The sequence below is a fragment of the Crinia signifera genome, chromosome 4, assembly GCF_055691185.1.
Source record: "Crinia signifera chromosome 4, ASM5569118v1, whole genome shotgun sequence".
NCBI classification, from domain to species: domain Eukaryota; kingdom Metazoa; phylum Chordata; class Amphibia; order Anura; family Myobatrachidae; genus Crinia; species Crinia signifera.
The window spans coordinates 260,017,274-260,038,794 of NC_139220.1; the positions used below are offsets into that span (position 1 = coordinate 260,017,274).

General features: G+C 43.6%; 1 protein-coding gene across 3 annotated transcripts in view; it reads left to right on the forward strand.

Moving 5' to 3' along the window:
- Nucleotides 1–21,521, forward strand: part of IQCH (IQ motif containing H) — an 83,875-nt gene that overhangs the window by 33,514 nt on the left and 28,840 nt on the right. For 2 of the 3 annotated variants that reach the window (XM_083184370.1, XM_083184368.1), the window contains exons 11-15: nt 1,728–1,811; nt 2,684–2,859; nt 4,138–4,218; nt 7,089–7,361; nt 12,526–12,717. In XM_083184370.1, the coding sequence (XP_083040496.1) occupies nt 1,728–1,811; nt 2,684–2,859; nt 4,138–4,218; nt 7,089–7,361; nt 12,526–12,717 (806 nt within the window). The remainder of the gene's footprint in view (nt 1–1,727; nt 1,812–2,683; nt 2,860–4,137; nt 4,219–7,088; nt 7,362–12,525; nt 12,718–21,521) is intronic. The other variant, XM_083184369.1, reaches the window with a different exon arrangement.

Here is a 21,521-nt window from a genome sequence, read left to right on the forward strand (position 1 = left end):
GCAGATGGGCTGCTTTATCTGCACCTAGGGCGCGCGAGCAAAAGGAAATGCTGTGTGAACAAGAATAATTAAGAAGTTGAATAGTGTTTTTTTTGCGCTTAAATAATCTGCAGTTTCATGTTAATTAGCACTAATGTAATTATTTAATTACATTTATGAATTAGAGGAACTTAAAAAGAGGTTTCCTTGCAAAGTGCAGGCAAATAGGTGTGGAGGGGTCCCCTAAGGAAAGCTCCCACACTGCTTAGTGGCTCTGAGAGGGAGGGCTGCGTTGTATGTATTGGAATGCGGGATACGCACTGCTTTGCGGTATATATGGGTACACAACTGGGTGGTATCATTTCTGGATAGTAATAAAACCCTGCATAGCAATATAACAATACTTTACATGGGTAGTCTGACTTTAAAAGGAAATAGAAGTCCTTTATTAATAGGTATATATTGTTTATATATGTACTTGTTTAGGTATTGTTGGTATTCATGTGACACAGAGTACCATCTGTGCTGTCTACATAACCATAGGTTTGTGAGTTTGGTTCTGTTACTAAGCCTGCCTCCATACACGGCACATTTGCACAATTACCCCAATTTCAACCATCTTAGTTGTAATTTTTAGATCAAATGCTGACTAGAAAAATATCATACAGTATACACATAGTTATGGTTCTTTAAATAAACCTTTAACATGATGTTTTATATTTCCTTGCCTTCAGCATTCATTGACAAGATGGATATAATTATCCACGAATCGTGTTTTAGGCAGAGTTACAGTGCGGCTAAGATTAAATCAGTAAGGTTACTAATACAATAAGGCGAGTTATGTAACAAGCAGGTGCTGGCCCCTGTTATTTCGGTGTCTTTATAACCTGTCAGGTTTACCTAGAGGAAAGCTTAAAGTGTTACATAAGTATAGCTGACCCCGTTATCCTGTGCAATTCACATACGGATGGTGTAGTGGTTAGCATTACCACCTCACTGCACTGAGGTCATGGGTTCAATTCCCACCGTGGCCCTAAATGTGTGAAGTTTGTGTATTCTCCCCGTGCTTGAGTGGGTTTCCTCCGGGTACTCCGGCTTCCTTCCGCAATCCAAAAATATACTGGTAGGTTAATTGGTTACCCAACAATTAACCCTAGAATGTCTGTGTGTGCGTGTACATGTGGTAGGGAATATAGATGGTAAGCTCCACTGGGGCAGGGACTGATGTGAATGTTCAAGTATTCTCTGTAAAGCACTGCGGAATATGCGTGCGCTATATAAGAAACTGTTAATAAATAATAAATAAATATATCAGGCATCAGCTGTGTTGTACATCCAACACGATATATCTGAATGCCATTCAGATATTGATGGTACACACTGGCCAATGGTGCATTGATCTATCGGCCTGAGTGTATGCACCTTAACACTAAGGGGTGTATTCAATGCAGCTGGAAAGGGGGTTAAACGGCGGGAATCGTGGCTAATGCAGGGAGCCTGCTGCGTTTAGCCGCAAGCCTCGCTGTTTTAGGGGCCGCACACGCAGTGTCCCCCTCGCTCCAACAAATTAACCCTAGAATGTCTGTGTGTGCATGTACATGTGGTAGGGAATATAGATTGTAAGCTCCACTGGGGCAGAGACTGATGTGACTGTCCAAATATTCTCTGTAAAACGCTGGGAATATGCATGTGCTATATAAATAGCTGGTAGTAATAATACTATAGTGTCTGACGCATATCTGTTGCAGGCTATACTGACAAACAAAGAGCAGAAACCACAGACCTGCACATCCAGCAGAACCTGCAGATAGGACGACTATGCGACATAGCAGGTGACTTACAATTGTTACAGACAAGATCGAAGGGAGGTTCCCAAGTACGGAGAAGAACGTCTGTTATTTATTTTACTTTAAAATGAGAAATGATCTGTGAAATAGTTTGCTGTGGGCAATTATATGGAGCAATAGGAGTAATTACAGGGCGCAGTTACAGAAAGCAGCGAGTAGACAGAGATATGGATTGTGTATATAGCATCAGAAGGAGTTAGAGCGAGAAGCTATTGTAATTGAGCAAGAGGAAGTGTTATAGACAGTTCTATGCCTATGCAAGTATAGGAGGCATGGTGACAATATGGAATAATAAGCAAAATGAAAGGGACACAGAAGACTTACAGCCTATATTTCCCACACAACACGCAATGAAGTGATACATAACACATAAGGGGCTATGGGCCAGATTTACTTAGCTTGAAAAGTGTTAAAGTGGAGAGTGATAAACCACCAGCCAATCAGCTTGTAACTTCCATGTCACAGTCTGGGTTTGAAAAATGACAGATAGCAGCTGATTGGTTGGTGGTTTATCACTCTCCATTTTATTACTTTTCAAGGTTTAGTACATCTCGCCCTATGTATCGGAAAAAATAACAAAATAACATTTAAAATATGTACTGCAATATATTTGATCATTCTCAGTAACATGGTAAATAATCAGATGTAAATAAAATAAAAGTACTGCGCTACGATGCCGGTAATAAATGCAGGCTATTAAGTCCGTTGACCTGGGTCACTTCTTACTGATTTCTGCATAAGGCAAAATGAGCGTTCACCCCCATCTGTGCATAATAGAAGGCGATAATTGTAGGTAATAGTTCTAGATAAATCAAAGCACACGGAATGTAGACTAATTGCAAGCTCCTCTCCCACAGACCCCAACGTGGATGTCATCTATGTGTCCCCTGTGAAGCTGGACGAGGAGACGGAGCAGTATTACCGCAAGCTCTTAGGTCTGCGAGCAGCGGTGTTATCTGGGAACCCCCAGGATGCCACCGAGCTGCATGAGCGATTTACCATTCTCACCCCCGAGGCTGTGGACAGATTCCCTGTAAGGTTCAGCTAGCGAGGAACCTCATATAAAAGACAAATCACAGGCTTGGGATTGTCACTTTGCTTATTTGTATTTTTTTTATAGAGCCACCAGGTAGCCAACAACTACAATGTCTGGGTTATATGGGGGAATAATCAAGTAGCAGATTATAGGAACATGGTCTGTGTATACACAAGAGTAAATCCCGCCCTGCCAACACATGGCCTCTCATACGGGGATATCACATGCAGTCTGGCCCCTCGCAGAAGCCTTTTCTGTCTCTTTATATCACCAATTGATTTTCTCTCAGCATAACTGCCTCAATATGAGCCAGGAGGGTGGCACGGGATGAGTTAGCGTTATACAAAAGGCTGGCAGCTTCCTCTCCGAGTGACAGAAGGATAATTCTGCGTGGATCAAATAAATACAGATGTGTAGTAATTAGTTCTATTCCCAGTGAGGCCATTGCTGAGGCACTAAAGATGTGAGCGATTATGGTATCACCTCAACAGCTTTTATCAATTTAAACAGCTCAACTCCGGCAGAGGTCATAACCCAGCCACATATTAATCACGCTATTTTTTTTGTTGGCTTTGCACAATGATGAACTCACTTGTGATGATAGAGCAATTTATATCGGGAATGATAGTTTGTTTTTTTCGTCGTGTTTTTTTACTATGTCGTGTTTTTTTTACTATGTTGTTTTTGTGCTGCTAGCAACATATATTTACTTTGAGCAACTTAAATACATACATTGAAAAAAAATTTTTTTAACCTTTTTCAATTTTTATACAATTTGTTTTATTTTTTTATTAGCTGTGTTTACTCAAAGAAAACCAACTCCTATCAAGTAGTGTTTTGTAAATGTAAAGGTTCATGCTGGGTACTTCAGCTAGTGTAATGTAAACTTGTGTTCTGATTTGTTGTTTTTATGCAGTTATGGAGTTGTTTAGCCGTACCAAGTAATTTTTGTTTTATTCAAAAGATCATTTATAAAAAATCTGTATATATTTTTATAAATGATCACACTGTGCGCCCCCCCCCCCCCCCCCCCAAACATTATTTATTTGGTATTTGAGTACAGAAGCCTGCATTTAGAAATATCACAATACGAAATTTACAAGTCTGCTGGAGAACTGGTTGTGGCTAGCACCCACTAGTGGTGAACATGTGTGCAGCAGCTTCAACCTGATGTGATGGCACAAATAGGACTTGACAGGAAATTGGAGATGTGTTGTCCTGTTACATAGATACATTAATGCTCACCCAGGTGGCTGCTTTTCACATTTTCTGCAGTCTGAATGGAGCTCCAAAGGAAGGAGTGAGACCATGGAGATCTTTGAACCACATGCAACATGTTCTGCAGCATGGACAAAAGTAATGCAAATAATGCAAGCACCATTTTTTAGATATTTTTGTCACTGTCACAGTTAAAATAGCTGCCAGTATAATCAACACATTAATGTCATTATTGGAATCGGTGATTCCGTACATTCTATTTCCTTCCTGTAAGAGTGCAAAATCCCTTTTAAGGCAGGTGGAATATTCCATATCCAAAATGCTCAGGACCAGAAAACGTTTGGATAACGGATTATTCCGTATTTCAGAATATTTTTATATTTCAATTATGTATCTTGAGGTATCTTGTATTTATGTTGTACAAACTCATCAAATACATACAGATATATTTTATTTGTGCATAAAACAAGGTTTCAAAACATGAAACAAAGTTTATATACTGTCTCAGGCACTGAATTTAAATGCCAAGCAATAATTTTCTTGCACATATTTAGTGCCAGTTACATATGTCCTCAGTAGTGCTGGTACAGATGTCCCCAGTAGTGCAAGTTGCATATCATGTCCCCAGTAGTGCTGGTACAGATGTCCCAGTAGTGCCAGTTGCATATCATGTCCAGTAGTGCTGGTACAGATGTCCCAGTAGTGCCAGTTGCATATCATGTCCTCAGTAGTGCTGGTACAGATGTCCCAGTAGTGCCAGTTGCATATCATGTCCAGTAGTGCTGGTACAGATGTCCCAGTAGTGCCAGTTACATATCATGTCCTCAGTAGTGCTGGTACAGATGTCCCAGTAGTGCCAGTTACATATCATGCCCCCAGTAGTGCTGGCACAAATGTCCCTAGCAGTGCTTTTAGCAAAACAAAAAAAAATTCAGTTTCTGGAATGTATGGTTTTCAGAATAATTTGGATAAGGGATACTCAACCTGTACAATAATGAGCCTGACTCAGAGATGGACACAGATGCGGCTGCTTCTTTACTGTAGTTGTACCTGCTTCTTTATGCAAATGCTACTACAAATCCCTTCCCTGCTGTATCTCCATGCATCTCAATGTGAAAGGACAGATATGCCCAATGTCAGGGTCACTAGTATGTCTTTAGGTGCACCACGGGTTATTCCAGCACCAGTCCTATAGCAGGAACCATTTGTACATCTACATGTGGCCTCCTATGTCAGCATTTTAACGTTTCTATACTGTGACTGTACAAACAAAAGCAGGATCTATGCACGTTCAATTATTCAAATATCTTAGGGGGGTATCCAGTTTGGCAAAAATGAACAGGACCACAAAACAAAATTTTTTCATGATTTTTACCCAATTTTTCACAGGTATTTTTTGGGAACTTCCCAAAAAAAAATTCTCTTAAAAACATACAGGGCCAAATGTAATAGGGTGTAAGAATCACATTATGAAAGATTTGGGGAGAGTTTTCCCATTTCATTAAAGCGGCAATCCTTTACACTGCAAAACCCAGGTTGATTGTGTCATGTAATTGATTGCTGCTTTAAAAAAAAAAAAAAAGCAAGAAAACTCTCAGAAAATCTCTCACTTTCTGATTCTCACACCCTATTACATTTGACCCACAGGATCAGTGTGTTTTCGCCATGGAGCCCTGTTTCCATATGGGGCAGTTTTTAGGACATACTTGCCTACTTTTGAAAACTAGTTTCAGGGAGATTATAGTTGGTAGCAGAATTTTGCACAGCGCCCCATTGAGGGGGCATGTCATGCTCCACTTAAAGGGCATGTCTAGTTCCATATATGGAGAGATTGTGAAAAGAGATTGTGAACAAGGCACCTAGAAGCGTGGGTGTGTACTGCTACATCTGAGAGGAATCTTTTACAATGACATTTCCAAATGTAGACGAGCCCCAAAGCAGTTAGTAAGAGCTACTATACTTGGTATAGTGCTGGGAAATGGTGCTGATGATTCAATGTAAATGTATCTATCTCTCATTTCTTTTTTCCCAAAAAACTTTAAGAGTGTAGTGTGGGCTAGGTGAAATGAAGGAGATTTCTAGACTAATGAGGGAGAGAGGGAGATTGCTGCTATTTCAGGGAGTCTCCTGCAGAATGCAGGAGGGTAGGCAACTATGTTTCAGGATTTGGTTTTATTTGTCTGAGGTATGAGGACTGATACAAGTGACTTGTGGCATGCATCATTATTAATCTGTTACTTTATACAAATTGCTTTGCAGCAAAGATGCTTAGGGGAAATGGGGCTAATTCAGACTCAGATGCAGTTTTGTGTAACTATGCAAAACTGCAACTGCCGTAGCTAGGCTGTGGGGGGGATGCCCAGCACAGGGCAAGGCCACCACTCTCCCTGGGTTCCTCCCCGCAATGTGCCTGCAAAGCCATGTTTTGGGTCCCAGCAGCTGTGCGTGATGTCACGCAGCCATTGCGACCCTGCCCCTGATTGGCCCGGGCATAACAGCGCTGTCCAGACCGATCCCACAAAACACAGAAAATTGTAGGCTACCAAGCCTAATGCAATGACAATAATGACTGAAAAGCAAAGCTTTCCGATACTTGCCAATTGTCTCCTCTCAGTCCCCATGGAACACTTTGGGGGCTTCTTATGCAAATGAAAATAGAGGGGCCATCACTCCAAATATGTTAAACAGCCCTGCTACTAAATTATGCGTCAATCCTATGAATACGTCAGCATTCAGAGGTTTAGTCCCAATTACTACAGTATGAAATAGGCCCCAAGTTCTATATTTACATCTCTGAAGCATGCACCTAGTATGTGTAAAACAGTGCCCATGCCATAGTGACAAGTTCTTACAGAGGGTAGTGGGATCCTTAGCATTCTGATTGAGAGTTTCTCATTGCTACAAGGTATGCCAGAATTTTGCCAGCCGTGTTATGATTTTGCCCAAACACCAATATAATACTTTAAGATGTTTATCGATAGTCTAAGCTCCTATGTTCTCTGTTATAGAGTCACCACATGTGCCTGTCCACCCTGCTGAAATACAGCCCGAAGGCCTTAAAGCGTATAAAGAACTTGACACAAGGACGTGAGAGCTATATCGTTGGACGAGTCTCCCACGTGGATGATCTAGCCGTGGCTGATGTGCTTGGGGTCCCTGTTCTTGGCACCGAGCCGGAGGTGGCACATCTCTACAGCACCAAGTCTGGGAGTAAGCGTATCTTTGCCAGTGCTGACATCCCCACTCCTCCTGGAGAATATGATATCTATAACCAGGAACAGGTCAGAAGCCTTACCAGTATTTAGCTGTACAAATAGATGCTAAAGTGTTAATTTGGATCAAATGAAAGAATACTTGTCTCCCATACACAAGACCGCACCATAAGCCGTGATTCTGGTTTGCTCCCAAAAGTAAAATCTCTCTTTAATGGACAAAACCATGTACACTGCAGGTGGGGCAGATGTAACATGTGCAGAGAGCATTAGATTTGGGTGGGGTTTGTACTTTAAACTGATATCTATATTGCAGTGTAAAATAAAGCAGCCAGTATTTACCCTGCACAGAAACAAAATAGCACCCAAATATAACTCTCTGCAAAGGTTACATCTGCCCCACCTGCAGTGCACATGGTTTTGTCCATTAGAGAGAGAATTTGCTTTTGCAAGTGAACCAGAATCAGGCCCATAGTGTGCCCCTAGAAACATATGTGTATGGGGGATGCAGTAAAAATCCTGACGGTCAAAATCTCGACGGTCAAAATACCGACAACCATTGACTGACAGTCAAAATGCCGACATTTAAAATCCTGACATGGTCAAAATACCGACATGGTCAAAATACCGACATTTAAAATCCCGACAAGGTCAATATACCGACATATAGAATGTAGACAAGTGAAAAAGTCAACATGACTTTCGGTCAACAGGTTGTGACCCGACATGTGCCGATAGGCGGTATTTCATGCCCTACCATCCACTAGGGCGTGGTGGGAAAATAAAATAGTGTGCCCGAAGCATAGCGAGCGAAGTGAGGGGCTGCGGTTGACTTCCAACTGTGTCCATGTTGACTGTGTCGACATTCGGGTCAGAAAACAGTGAAAAAACCCATGTCGACCTCCCGACCTATCAACAGAAAGCCATGTTGACTTTTTCACCTGTCTACATTCTATATGTCGGTATTTTGACCTTGTCGGGATTTTAAATGTCGGGATTTTAAATGTCGGGATTTTGACCATGTCGGGATTTTGACCATGTCGTGATTTTGACCGTCGGGATTTCATACCAAATCCGTGTATGGATATCATAAATAATGGTTAAGCCCATAGTGGGGGTACGATTATAGAGGTGATTAGTACACTTTACTGGGAATATACAACTAGAATACAAGATACAGGTAAAAGTTACAAGCCTTGCCCTCACGTTATTTGTAATGACGGTACTTATGTATTATCTGGGCTCCCATGTTAAATGCACCCCATTTTTTCATACCCCTACTATCCAATTACGCATGGAGTTGATTTTATATAGTGTGGCGAGCGCAGCGAGCCACCGTGCCCGAAGCGTGGCGAGCGCAGCGAGCCCCGCAAGGGGACGCGGTCTCATAAGAAAAACGGGAGCCCAGATATTACATAAGTACCGTAATGACATTACATAAAACATTTATGTGCTGCCCTTAAAGTCATTTTGATTATTGTCTACATTTAAAATGTACATATGGTTAAAAGTAACATAGTGATCGCATCTCCTTTACCCTTTGAGTGCCAACATCTCTGAGAGATGTTCAAAATATCTGCTAAAAATGCCAGCGTCGCTCACATTTGTTATATTAATTCAAATAAAATATGTTTTGTAAAAAAAATATTATATTTCCTATATAAGGTAAACATTACAGGTCATTATGATGAAAAGAAATGTATTTTTTTGACAATTTTAACACCTATTTTGACAAATTCACCGGGCACTCACAGGGTTAAAGTTACCAAAATAAATCTAGTGCTAGGGGTGAGAACACAACTCCATATCTCATATTGACAAGTTCTTAATCTCTTTATTAATAATTGCCGATAAAAATTGACTTTCAGTGGTCTTTTCACCATTTTATTAAACAATTCCAGTTTATTAACCATTTATGACCCAATTAAATTTGTACTTGCTCTACTCTTTAAAAAAGAATAAATATATTTAAAAAAAAACCCCACTGAAACAGAAAGACCAGATGAAATAGTTTTTATTGTCATTAATTTCCATGATTGTAAAAAGACAAAGTAATACACTTGTACATAAATCATTATTGTGCATGTCTAAATTCATACAGATTATGGGCCTAATTCAGTCATTTTAGCAAGGCTGAAATTTTTACAGATGGCAAAACCATGCTGCACTGCAGGTAGGGCAGATGTTACATGTGCAAAGAGAGTTATACCTCTTTCACACAGAAAAGCAAATTACTGTGTTAAACATTTCTATTTTGCCATTCAACACGGATCCCTTTTTTGTATGAAAGAGTCCATCTGGGTCGTAAATCCTGGGTCTCTAAGGGGGGGATGGGAACAGGGTCGAAGACATAGGAATTATGACCTGGGTTGAACTTTTCACACAGAAGAAATACCCGTGTTAATCAGTAAATGGGGAGAAATTTATAACCCGGTAATTTGCTTTTCTGTGTGAAGGTGGGGGGTCAGGCTAGGACCTGCAAAATTACCTGTCAATGACAGTGCAGAGTATAAACCGGAAGTGTGGGGCTATTCTGTTTGGAAAGGGTATTGGATTTTGGTGAGGTGTGTTCAAGCTGAAATCTTAATTGCAGTGTAAGAATAAAGCAGCCAGTATTTACCCTGCATAGAAACAAAATAACTCACCCAAATGTAATTCTCTCTGCACATGTTACATCTGCCCCACCTGCAGTGCACATGGTTTTGTCCATGTACAAAAATTGCAGCCTTGCTAACAGGCCTGAATCAGGTCATACATTCTTACAAATGGTAAAACGCTGCTGTGCTCAAAGAGAACCTATAATATAGTGTACATTTATGGTTTATAAGAAGAAATAACTTTTATTTTTGCCATTTCTGCCGGTTTACTCTGGAGATGCATTTTATCGACATTTAATTTAGATATTTACTATTTAATTCAGTTACTTATTGGCATGTTTTTGTGCAGGGAGAGACCCAGCGGAGGAAGGTGTTGTTCTCCTAATCTTTCTTGTCAATTCTGAATTCAATGAATGATAATAAAGTGCACATAACTACCTGGTTCTGCATGTACTTTAGTCATTGCTTGGAAGTGGTATCAAAGTGGGGACCAAATGGGATAAACTGGATATGTTGCTCTCTGTGCCATGCTTATTCATTGCTGTGTCATAGCACATGTTGCAGTGTAATATTATTGTGAGGCTCACAATTTAACTTTGAGGGCAGGAATAATAAGGACTTTGAGTTGCTTGCAACAGTAATCCATCCGCTTCATACTTTTCAAGACAACTACCTATTAGGGGTGATTCTAGTTGACTCTGTAAGCTGTGAAGGTCGCAGCTTACCGAATCCTTGTGACGCCGCCCTGCCACCGAAGCAATTGGAATCGGGTCCATTGGGCCTAGCCCATGCCATCATCCCAGCCATGATTTTATCTGCATTCTACATCTTTATATTATGTTCTTATTGGGGGAGTGGCCTTAGCACTTTATATTATGTTCTTATTGGGGAGTGATATGTAATATCTGGGCTCCCATTTTTCTCATGAGACCGCATCCCCTCGCCACGCTTCGGGCACGGTGGCTCGCTGCACTCGCCACACTATATAAAATCAACTCCATGCGTAGTTGGATAGTAGGGGTATGAAAAAATGGGGTGCATTTAACATGGGAGCCCAGATAATACATAAGTACCGCACTTTATATTATGTTCTTTATGGGGGAGTGGCCTTAGCACTTTATATTATGTTCTTATTGGGGAAGTGGCCTTAGCACTTTATATTATGTTCTTTATGGGGGAGTGGCCTTAGCACTTTATATTATGTTCTTATTGGGGGAGTGGCCTTAGCACTTTATATTATGTTCTTATTGGGGGTGGCCTTAGCACTTTATATTATGTTCTTATTGGGGGAGTGGCCTTAGCACTTTATATTATGTTCTTATTGGGGGAGTGGCCTTAGCACTTTATATTATGTTCTTATTGGGGGTGGCCTTAGCACTTTATATTCATATAGAGCAAAGGCACAAACTATTGATGATGCTCTGCCCAAGGGCGGAACTATCTTAGGTGCAAGGGGTGCAGCTGCTATGGGGCCCAGAGCTGAAGGGCTTCTCCAGTACGCATGCAAATTGTGAGGGTCTTGAAAAAAGACAATAAAATGAATATGAGTGCGTTCCATCATTATACAGTCAGGCGGGTAAATGTAATTAACCCTTTGGTTGCCAACATACCTGTGAGAGATGTGCAAAATATCCGTAAAAAATGGGAGCATCACTCACATTTGTTATAAAAAAGCAGATAAAAAATAGTGTGTATAAAAAGATAAAATTTCCTATATAAAGGTAAACATTACAGGTCATTATGATAAATAAAAAGATTTACTTGTCAATATTCACACCTATTTTGACAAATTCAGTTGCCACTCAAAGGGTTAAAACTACGTCCATTCTCAGACAAAATCCCAGACCTCTGGCTTCTCATCCCCTTTTACATTTACCCCCCTGGGTCTTTATTGGGAGTGTGTATGTATTACCATGTTCCTAATAATGTAACCTGTGTTCTCATGAAGGCAGCTGTGTATATGTCATAACTGCATGGTTAGGACAAATATTATTTACAGATGCTGATTATACTAAGGGGGGTATTCCGCCCTGGATTCCGCATGTTGAAAGGTTCCAACAGTTGGAATCCTGTCCCGTTTTCGGTCCGCTCGCCAGTTTATCGGCAGGCGGAATTCCCCTGGCGGGGATTGAATGTCCCCCTAAGACTCTATGGAAGTAATAAGAAAGTTCCATGGGCCCGGAAAAGCCTTGTAAGTCTGAATCGACCCTGCACAAATTACAGATGGAGCGCCTCTCATACATCCCCATCCCTCGCCAGATCCCCTTCCGCTGGTGGAGAGACGCTCCATCTGAAGGGGATGCGCGAGTGTCGCTCGGCGGTGGGCGGCGGAATCTCTGCCAATCTCAGCTTCAGTGAGATGGCCAGGGTTAGGGGGGGTTGCGGGGTGTGGCGGGGACCGACGGAGAGCTCCGGCGGAAAGGGGCGCGCAAGCGTCTCGTGGGCACGCGCCTTCTTAAGGCGAATAGCGGGGCTGGCGATTCTATCGCCAACACCCTGGCTGAATGAGACAGGCTGCATCTGTAAGCAAAGTTTTATTTAGAATGAATGAAGTGTCTGTATGATGTTTTCATCCGTGTACCACGTATGTTGCTGTGTATCACATTTACATGTCTGTATCTTTATCACGTTCACAGTTCTACAGCTCTCTGTCCCAACTTATAGCAGATAACGTGCTGGTGACCCGCTGGTTATTTAAAGTGGACAATGAATTTGGCAGCAACGGGACAGCGTTCTGTGACATTGCAGCAAATCTTCCATGCTATGATTGGGTCCTGAGAGAGCGACAGAGGTACAGCCCGGACACATGGCGGCAGAAATGGGCACAGGTAAGGGTCATAATACAGGTACCATTACACAGGCTCATCACAGATGGGGTTAACAGACCTGCTTTGTCAGAAACAGCAGCTTCAAAGCCTCAGGACCCCGCACACCGGCAATGCGTTAATGTCCTGTTATTCCCCGACCTGTTCCTTAATGAGGACAATGTAAGAGTGTCGTCGGCAGCGGCACAGCCGGTGAACACTGGCAGGTTATTAAAACATTACAGCATCTTGATGAAAGACTTTCCTGCAGGCTAAGAACGACAGAACAAGACTCCATTCCACTGCGATGATTAGAAATGAGTGTATGTCTCTGAGCGCTAAATTATGTTAATAGTTACAAATTGAGGTATTTGCATAACAGTTTATGATACATAATGACAAGTCCCCCTTTCTCTGTGTGTGTCACATCACTGAGACCTGTGTCTACCTTAGAAGGATGAAGTAGATTGATGTTTGAAATACTGCTATTGTTATCTCAGTCTGGCTGTGCTACTAATCCCTCTTACTGACCCGCGCTCCTCAGCGCTGCCCAGTGCTCCTATATGCCTAGATATTTCATTTTTATTTTAAATTGGTTTCATTTCCCAGCGTGTATTTAGACCTTTAGGTCTCCTAGTTTTGAATTTGTGATTATTACTTTGCTCGCACCGTGTTTATATATTTTGAAATCATATGTCTTGGATTATTCGTAACAGTCTCTTGAATACTTATCTTGAGAAGAGTAAATTGCTAACTAAGGGACTGATTCACACATGGACACAAATTCTGTTGCAGCTGTGATTTAGTACGCAATGGATGTGCACATTAGGCCAGGGTTGACTACCCTCCCATATCGGATTCAAACAGGCCCACCCACTCACTGCCTCATCCCGTCATTTAAATATCCCGACCCGGTGTTTAAATGCCGTAATCCGTAGCTTTTCGGCAGGGGCAGGGCTAAAATGACATCATTTTAGCCCCGCCCCCTCCCCGGAGACCAGCAAATCCTGGTATTTGCAGGACTAGGGGCGGGGCTTGATGACAACAATATCAGGCCCCATCCCCCGCAGTTCTGCTGACAGTCTCCTCTCCGGGCTTCTCCCGGAGAGGAGACTGTCAATGTAGACAACCCTGCAGCCAATTCAGACCTGATCGCACGGCTGTGATTTCGCACAGCGGGCAATTATCAATACACTGCACAGGTGTACAGTTCACAGTATGCACGCACGAGGCTGTCCTGTGATGAACTCCTGCAGCTAGTTCTGTTCGCTGGCCAGTCGCAAATTGATGGACAGGGAGTGGGCGTGTAGGACCGCTTTTTTGGGACCGCTTAAAAAATAGTAGGCTTGGCTAGGAAATCACTGGGAGTGTTGGGGAAAATGTAGGCGTGCCACGCCAGCTAAGGGCAGGTTTTGTGACGTTTGCTTCAGCCCAGATATGCCTGTTTTTGCATCGCATCGCTGAGTAAGTCTCAGGCTATGCGGCGCCTGTGATGACTTGTGCCCTATATAAAAATAATTTGATAGTAAGCCTGTTACAAAGGACTTTGGACATATTCACACTGGTGCAAACCGATGTGCACCCGTACACAGCCATTTTAATGGAGTAGGGCGGCGGGTTAACTGATCTCTGGCTGCTGTGTATTCAGGTCTGAATTACCCCCAATGTACAGAAATGCCCACTGGAGGCTTTTCATAGTCACCACTTCTGTAAGAATGTGCAAACATTGGCCGCACAGTGGATCTATACTCAACCTTTTGAGTAACTCTGTTTTCACGCATCATTGTAACTGCGTATGAGATTGCAGTTGCACACTGTGACATGCCCCGAAACAGTCCCAACACACTCCTGTGTTTGAGCAACTCCCCATTTCCTCCCACAAACTCTCCCTGCCTGTACTTTGCGAAAAAAATCATTGATGTGATTGCCGCTGCAAGACCATGGCAGCGGTATGACTTATATGGCTGTGCAGTTCAACTTATATCCCCGTGCAAAAATTTCTCCACAACATTCACATTGCATCCATCTCTGAATCACGCCCTAAGTTCAATGGGCAGTAGCTGTTGGCAACCAATTGCGGCAATGCGGCGGTTTGTGGGAGTGGTCCAGACAACGCAGGTCTGTCCAGACTGCTTGGGGGAGGGGGTCCTTCTTTTGCCTAGGGCCCCAAAAACCCAATTGCGGCCTCTACAAAAGTTGGCCTTTTAGACATTTGGGGGACACATTTACTAAAGGCACACTTGACGATTTTTAACTGAAAATTGGACAAAACAGGCCTTTTGACCGATTTTCAGCTGAAAAGCGATTAGTGGGTATGGGCCAGCGATCCCCGATTAGCGATGATGCGTGCTCCCGCATCATCGCCAGCGAGGTGGTCCATCTGCTGGTTTTACCAGCACACTAGCGATGATGGCTCATATTTGAACCATCATCGCCTAGTGAGTACAGCAGCTGGGCTGAAAGATGCGTGGCTTGTAAAGACTGTCAAGTGCCGCCTTCATCCTTCTTTACTATATTGAATCTTTTGATTTATAGAGGGCACCACATCACTACACCAGCTTTTCTCCTCCTTGAGTGCCGGGTTACCTGTTCCTGTAGAGAGATATATATATCAAGATGTAATAGAGTGCGATTTTGTAGACACACCCTATTACATTTGCGATTTTGATGTTTTCAAAGCAAAAACATCTGGATGAGATTATTGAAGTGTGATTTTTTTTTTTTTTTTTGGTTACGGCAAAACATGCAATTTTACCCACCAATCGCACTGTATTGCATATGCAATTTCCCAGAAACGTACGATTTTGGTCATTTTATGACCCAAAAAAATTGCACGTTCTTAAAAATCACACACCATTACATTTCGCCCACTGTGTTTTAAAGTTTGGTACTCTGGACAATAGTTACAACTCCCGCATTACTGTTTTCACACTCATTTCTTGAAGGGATGATGAGTCTGGCATATTGATGTACAACTGAAAAATAGCCTCCGAGTCCTAAGGACTATGGAAATAGTGACAAGAACACTGGAATAGTGTTTGAGGGCAGGTATATTTGCCCCGGGTTCTTGTCTTACGCCTTTTAGAAACAGGAAAACTTCCATGAGAATGTTTCTTTCTTTTATGTTAAAGCTGAGTAAAGGCCCAGCTCAGGTGTTTGGCCTCACAGGGGGCTAATCAGCACTTGCAGCTGTGTAATGCTGGCCACACATCAGAACAACTTCAGACCAACTTTTTTTAAACTCTTCAAACCTCCAACCATCCAACTTCACAGTCCAACTAAAACAGTTCCCCACACATCTAACCAACTTTTCTTCCAACCAGCAAACTTTTTTTTTTTTTTTTTAGTCCAGCCAACTTCTGTCCAACTTCTGATGTCACAGAAGTGGGCGGGCAGGTTCTGCCTATTTTTTTTTTTTTCATTTACTTTAATAAAATGGTTTAATTCCATCTTTATGTAGTAGACAGCAATTAAAAAGTGAAATGAAATGAAACTCTGCTTCACACACCAGGCAATCTCCTCAAAGTTACATGTATCTATTCAAATTGTTAATTGCAAATACTTTATAACAATATTCCTCAGTGTTGCAACATAAGCCCCATACACACTAGATTACCTTTTAAAAGATATTGGTAATTTTAGCCCTTATAAGCGATATCTTTTAAAAAATATTGTTCCGTGCGTATGCTCAATATCACAAACATGTGCCCGACATTTTGAGGATGCATCACACCATGAAAAAGAGGAGTCCAGCCTCATAACATTAGGCACATGTTTGTGATTGTCACTGCTGTGGAGAGGATGGGGATGGGGTGCTGCTCTCAGTGCTGGGGGGAGGTCGGGGTGGTCCTATTGTAACTGCTGGGCGAAGGATAAGGATGGGGGTGCTGTGCTGCTGTCACTGCTGAGGGAATGATGGGGACAGGAGATGCTGCTGTCAGTGCTGGGGGGGGGGGGGGGGGGGAGGATGGAGACAGGGGTTCGGTGCTGCTGTCACTGCTCCAGGGAGGATGGGGATGGGGGTGCTGCTGTCACTGCTGGGGGGAGGAGGATGGGCCTTTCTACTAAATTAACTGAATGTTAAATGTGCAGGTGTTCAGAATGGGATGGCACTAGAGACAGATGTTATAAATAAATACACTTACCGCCCAAACGCTGTGCTGTGTTGATGATTAAAGGCGCAAACCCTTTAATCAAGAAAAATAAACACAGCTATGGGCGGTACTGTATGTGTATTTATTTATTATATCAATCTCTAATGCCATCCCATTCTGAAATATATATATATATATATATATATATATATATATATTGTGGGTGTGTGGTCTGGCACTCCAACTCTTCTGCAACTACCTTGGTGCCATCCAAAAATACACAGACAGGTAAGTATCATAAGACACTATGTGGCGGCCAGAGGCGTAACTAATATTGTGGCGCCCCCCCCCCCCGACAAAAAGTTACCTTACCCCTCCGCATGCCGCCGCCGGCCCAGTATTCAGTCCGGCACCGCAGATAGCCTCCGGGCTCCGTCTCCTGCAGTAATGAAAAATGACACGACAAAATGGCTGCCCCCGTACAGCAGACAGTTTTTTTAGGGATGTTAGAGGAGGCGGCGGCCTCCTCTAGCATCCTTAAAAACTGTCTGCTATTAGGGGGCAGCCATTTTGTCGTGTCATTTTTCATTACTGCAGGAGACGGAGCCCGGAGGCTATCTGCGGTGCCGGACTGAATGCGGTGGCAGCGGCATGCGGAGGGGTAAGGGGGGGTCTGACCAGTGTGCCCGGGCACCGGGGGCGCCCCGCTGGCGCTTGCTCCCCCAAGCAGCCGCGGTGGCTGCCTTACGGTAGCTACGCCTCTGGTGGCGGCACTCAAACGGGTTTTCTCCTAAAAAATATAATGCAGACCAACAACTGCAGCTAGGTCTAATGCAGATCTAGCTGCAGTTGTTGGTCTGCATTATTTTTTTAGGAGAAAACCCGTTTGAGTGCCACCTCATTGGGGGAAATTTACTAAGGCTAATATGTGCAAAAAAATCGTATTTGGATAGTAAAATACGATTTTTTTAGGCGTATACGTATTTTCAGGATTTACTATCCTGAAAATATGTAAAATCGTATTCGTATTTATGGCAAATTCATATTTGTATTTACAAATACGAATGTATATGCCATCGGAAAATACGAATAGGAATCGCCATTAAAAAGAATGGTGATTCATAATTTACTAAGCGGCCGTATTACAATATGGGCGCTAATAAGCGGTAAACGGCCACTAATTGCCGCCCAAATATGCCAGGAAAATACTCTTAATTTTCCTGGCATATTTGGCAGAAGCATGTATGGATCTGACTGATCCGTGCAGGGTTCAGTGTGTAAAAAAATAATAATATGAAGCCCCAGGCTCACAGAACAGGCCCTGGGCGGTGGGCATCGAGCTGATTATTTGTGTAAAAATAGAAAAAACCATTGGGTTTTGCTGTGGAACCATTAGTCCCTGCAAGGCTGGAACACATACTGGGACTTGGAGAACCACAAGTCCCAGCATGCGGCCCATTAATGGGCTTGCTGAGACTCTTCGTTCCACAGCAGAACCAATAGTTAAATAAATACACACACACACACACACACAGCAGAAAAATAAATCTTTATTACACTCAGAGCCCATTGAAAAAAATCCATATGGGTACCTGTGGAAGGAATCCATACTCTTGGGGGTCCTCCAGCGAAGATCAAGTCCTCTTCTTTCCATGTAGCATCCACGGTCTTGGTAAAAAAACAAAGGATGGTGAGGTGACTGGGAGCGAGAGTGAGTGTGAGTGTGGTGAAGGGGGTAGTGTGGTGACGGAGGGTGAGGTGACAAGTCCAGAGGTGAGAGAACGTGAGGTGGTGATAGGTGAGGTAATATGGGGTGAGGTGGGTGATGAGGTGAGAGTGGTGGTGGTGACGAGGGTGAAAACTGGTGTGGCGAAGGTGGGGCAAGAGCTGGTGTGGTGATGGGGGGCAAGAGCGAGTGTTGTGATGGCGGGTGATGTGACAGCATGCGCGAGGGGGTGAGGTGACGGAAGTCGAGAGGGGGTGAGGTGACGACGGGGGAGGCGGCGTAAGGTGACGGTGGACGAGAGGGTAAGACAGCAGAGGATGCCGGACAGTGACAACGGGGGATACACGGACAGACAGCGGGGACAGTGACAGAGGGGGACACGAGGACAGTGACAGTGGACACAGTGACAGCGGGGGGCAGTAACAGCAAGGGACGCGGGGGCAGTGACAAGGATGGACGTGGGGGGCAGAGACAGCAGGGGGGACGCAAGGGGTAGAAACAGCGGGGGATGCGAGATAGTGACATAACAGCAACAAAAGGGGACTCAGGGGCATTGGCCTAATGAACATTCAAACATCCATTATCCATGGCCATATACAGTACCTACTCACCTACTGTTCCTGTCACAATTGCCCCCATGTATGTGGCAAACCTTTGACCTGTTGGGCACAATTATCTTCTCCCTACCCAAATATATGAGAGAGAGTGAGACAGAGATAGAAATAGAGAGAGAGAGAGAGAAAGAGAGATAGAAATAGAGAGAGAGAAAGAGAGATAGAGATAGAGATAGAGAGAGAGCGATAGAGAAATAGAGAGAGCGATAGAGAGAGAGAGATAAAGGCTGGAGGTGAGGAGTGGAGGGGTAGGCTGGAGGTGAGAGATGGAGAGGCAACGGCAGATGGATGAGGAGGGGAGGGTTTACCGCTGCCAGGGGACGGGTAAATGTCGGGGACCGGTGGAAGTTGCCGGAGGAGGATACCTACCCCCAGCACCCCGCTGTAACTACACCCGAGCAGCAGAACCTGGTCCCTTGAGCAGAAGTAGCTGGTTACTCTGCCTGGGCTGGAGATGGAGGACGCGGCGGCAGATGGATGAGGAGGGGATGGTGATGATGACCCAGCGCTGCCTGCAGGACACCCCGGGACCCGGCGCTGATGACAGGGGACCCCGGGACCCGGCGCTGATGACAGGGGACCCGGCGCTGATGACAGGGGACACCGGGACCCGGCGCTGATGACAGGGGACACCGGGACCCGGCGCTGATGACAGGGGACCCCGCGACCCAGCGCTGATGACATGGGACCAGGCGCTGATGACAGGGAACACGGTGCTGCGTTCAGGACACCCGCGGCACTGATGACAGGTGACCCCGGGATCGGCACTGATGACAGGTGACCCCGGGACACTGGGGATGCTGCGGGGATCACAGGGGGACGGGACAATGGGGATTCTGCTGGGGCTGTTCTCACATGTCCTGCGCTGGCTCGGCCTCTCACCTCCCACCGCTGTTACTGTTGCTGCTGCCGCCTGCATGTCCAGGGCTGGGTGATCGCGGGGGCCGGTAAGTACACTGGGCTGGGATTCTGTGGGGGATCGTGGGGACGGGACAATGGGGCTTTCAGCGGCAGAAGTAGGTGGACACTGCTTGTCAGTGTCCGCCTACATATCGTTTGGTTGGGGGAACTTTCCCCCTACACCAGAACGATTAGCTGGGGAAAATCAAACAGGTTTGATTTTTCCCAGCAAGTTGGAACGACCGTTTTGGGCCGTTTATCTGCGTTTTAGCCCGTGTGGGAGCAAACGGCTGATAATCTTTTGCTCCCACACACTAGAAAGATTATCATTCCAACCAGCCAAAAGTTGGCTGGTTGGAACGATATCTTTCTGATGTGTGGCCAGCATAAGGCCCACGTAGAGCTGCTAGACTGATCAGTGTGTACAGACTGCCTGGGGAGGCTGCAGATTCTCTGTGTGAGGAACAAGCTTTTTGATGCAAGTAAGCTGTCCAGTAGTGACTGGAAAACTTTGGCATTTTGTTTAGAGATAGTTAGGAATATCCTGTGTTTAGTTAGTGCTGGACAGAATTACAAAAAAGGAGGACGTGGCTTGCACTGACAGTTAATTTAACATGAATAAATGAACCAACTTGTATATTAATATGGGTATAAATACCTCACATAAATTTGTTGGTGGTGCTCCCTAGAGTTATGGGTAACCATATATTGTAGAAAGAAAAAAGATAACTCTTTTTTTGTGCCGGATGGTGCATGGGATCATTTAACAATACATATTAAGATACTAAATTTACTTTAACAAGTTAGTGCCCCAAAAAAAGAGTTATCTTTTTTCTTTCTACAATATATTAGTGCTGGACAGGCAAGATATTTTCTTTTGTTTATTTTTATTTTCTGCTGAATAAAACTGGTTGCGGCCAGTTGCAACCCAAAGACTGGACTTGTATGATTTCTCAGCTGCTGCTTGCTGCCTTCTACCCCAGGAAAAGGCATCCAGTTCCCCTACAGTGTTACAAAATATATATATATATATATATATATATATATATATATATATATATTATATTATATACAGTATTACAAAATTAAGTATGTATATAGACATAAATCATATATAAAAACAGCACAATATCTTGATCCCAATAAAAGATCTCATTTTGAGAATAAATTGTCCAACTATGACAATAGGGGGTACAATTCATATAGACCAGTGGTTCTCAAACTGTAGGTCCTGACCACAAAGTAGGTCCCACCCTTCTCAGCATGGGGTCGCAACTCCATGTTGCTGACCATCAGGCAGGCTGATGACTTTTCTAATCTCAGTCAGTGATTCAAGGAGTCTGAAAGAATCTGTTGTATTGTCTGTTATTTTAGACTCCTCCCATAATTTTGTGCCCTTCAATGCTGCCATGTATGTGCTGTCTGCTGACTACATATATGATGTGATGACCTTCTGCAGTAACTTGCTGGGGTCCTGTTATTATTTTTATTGTT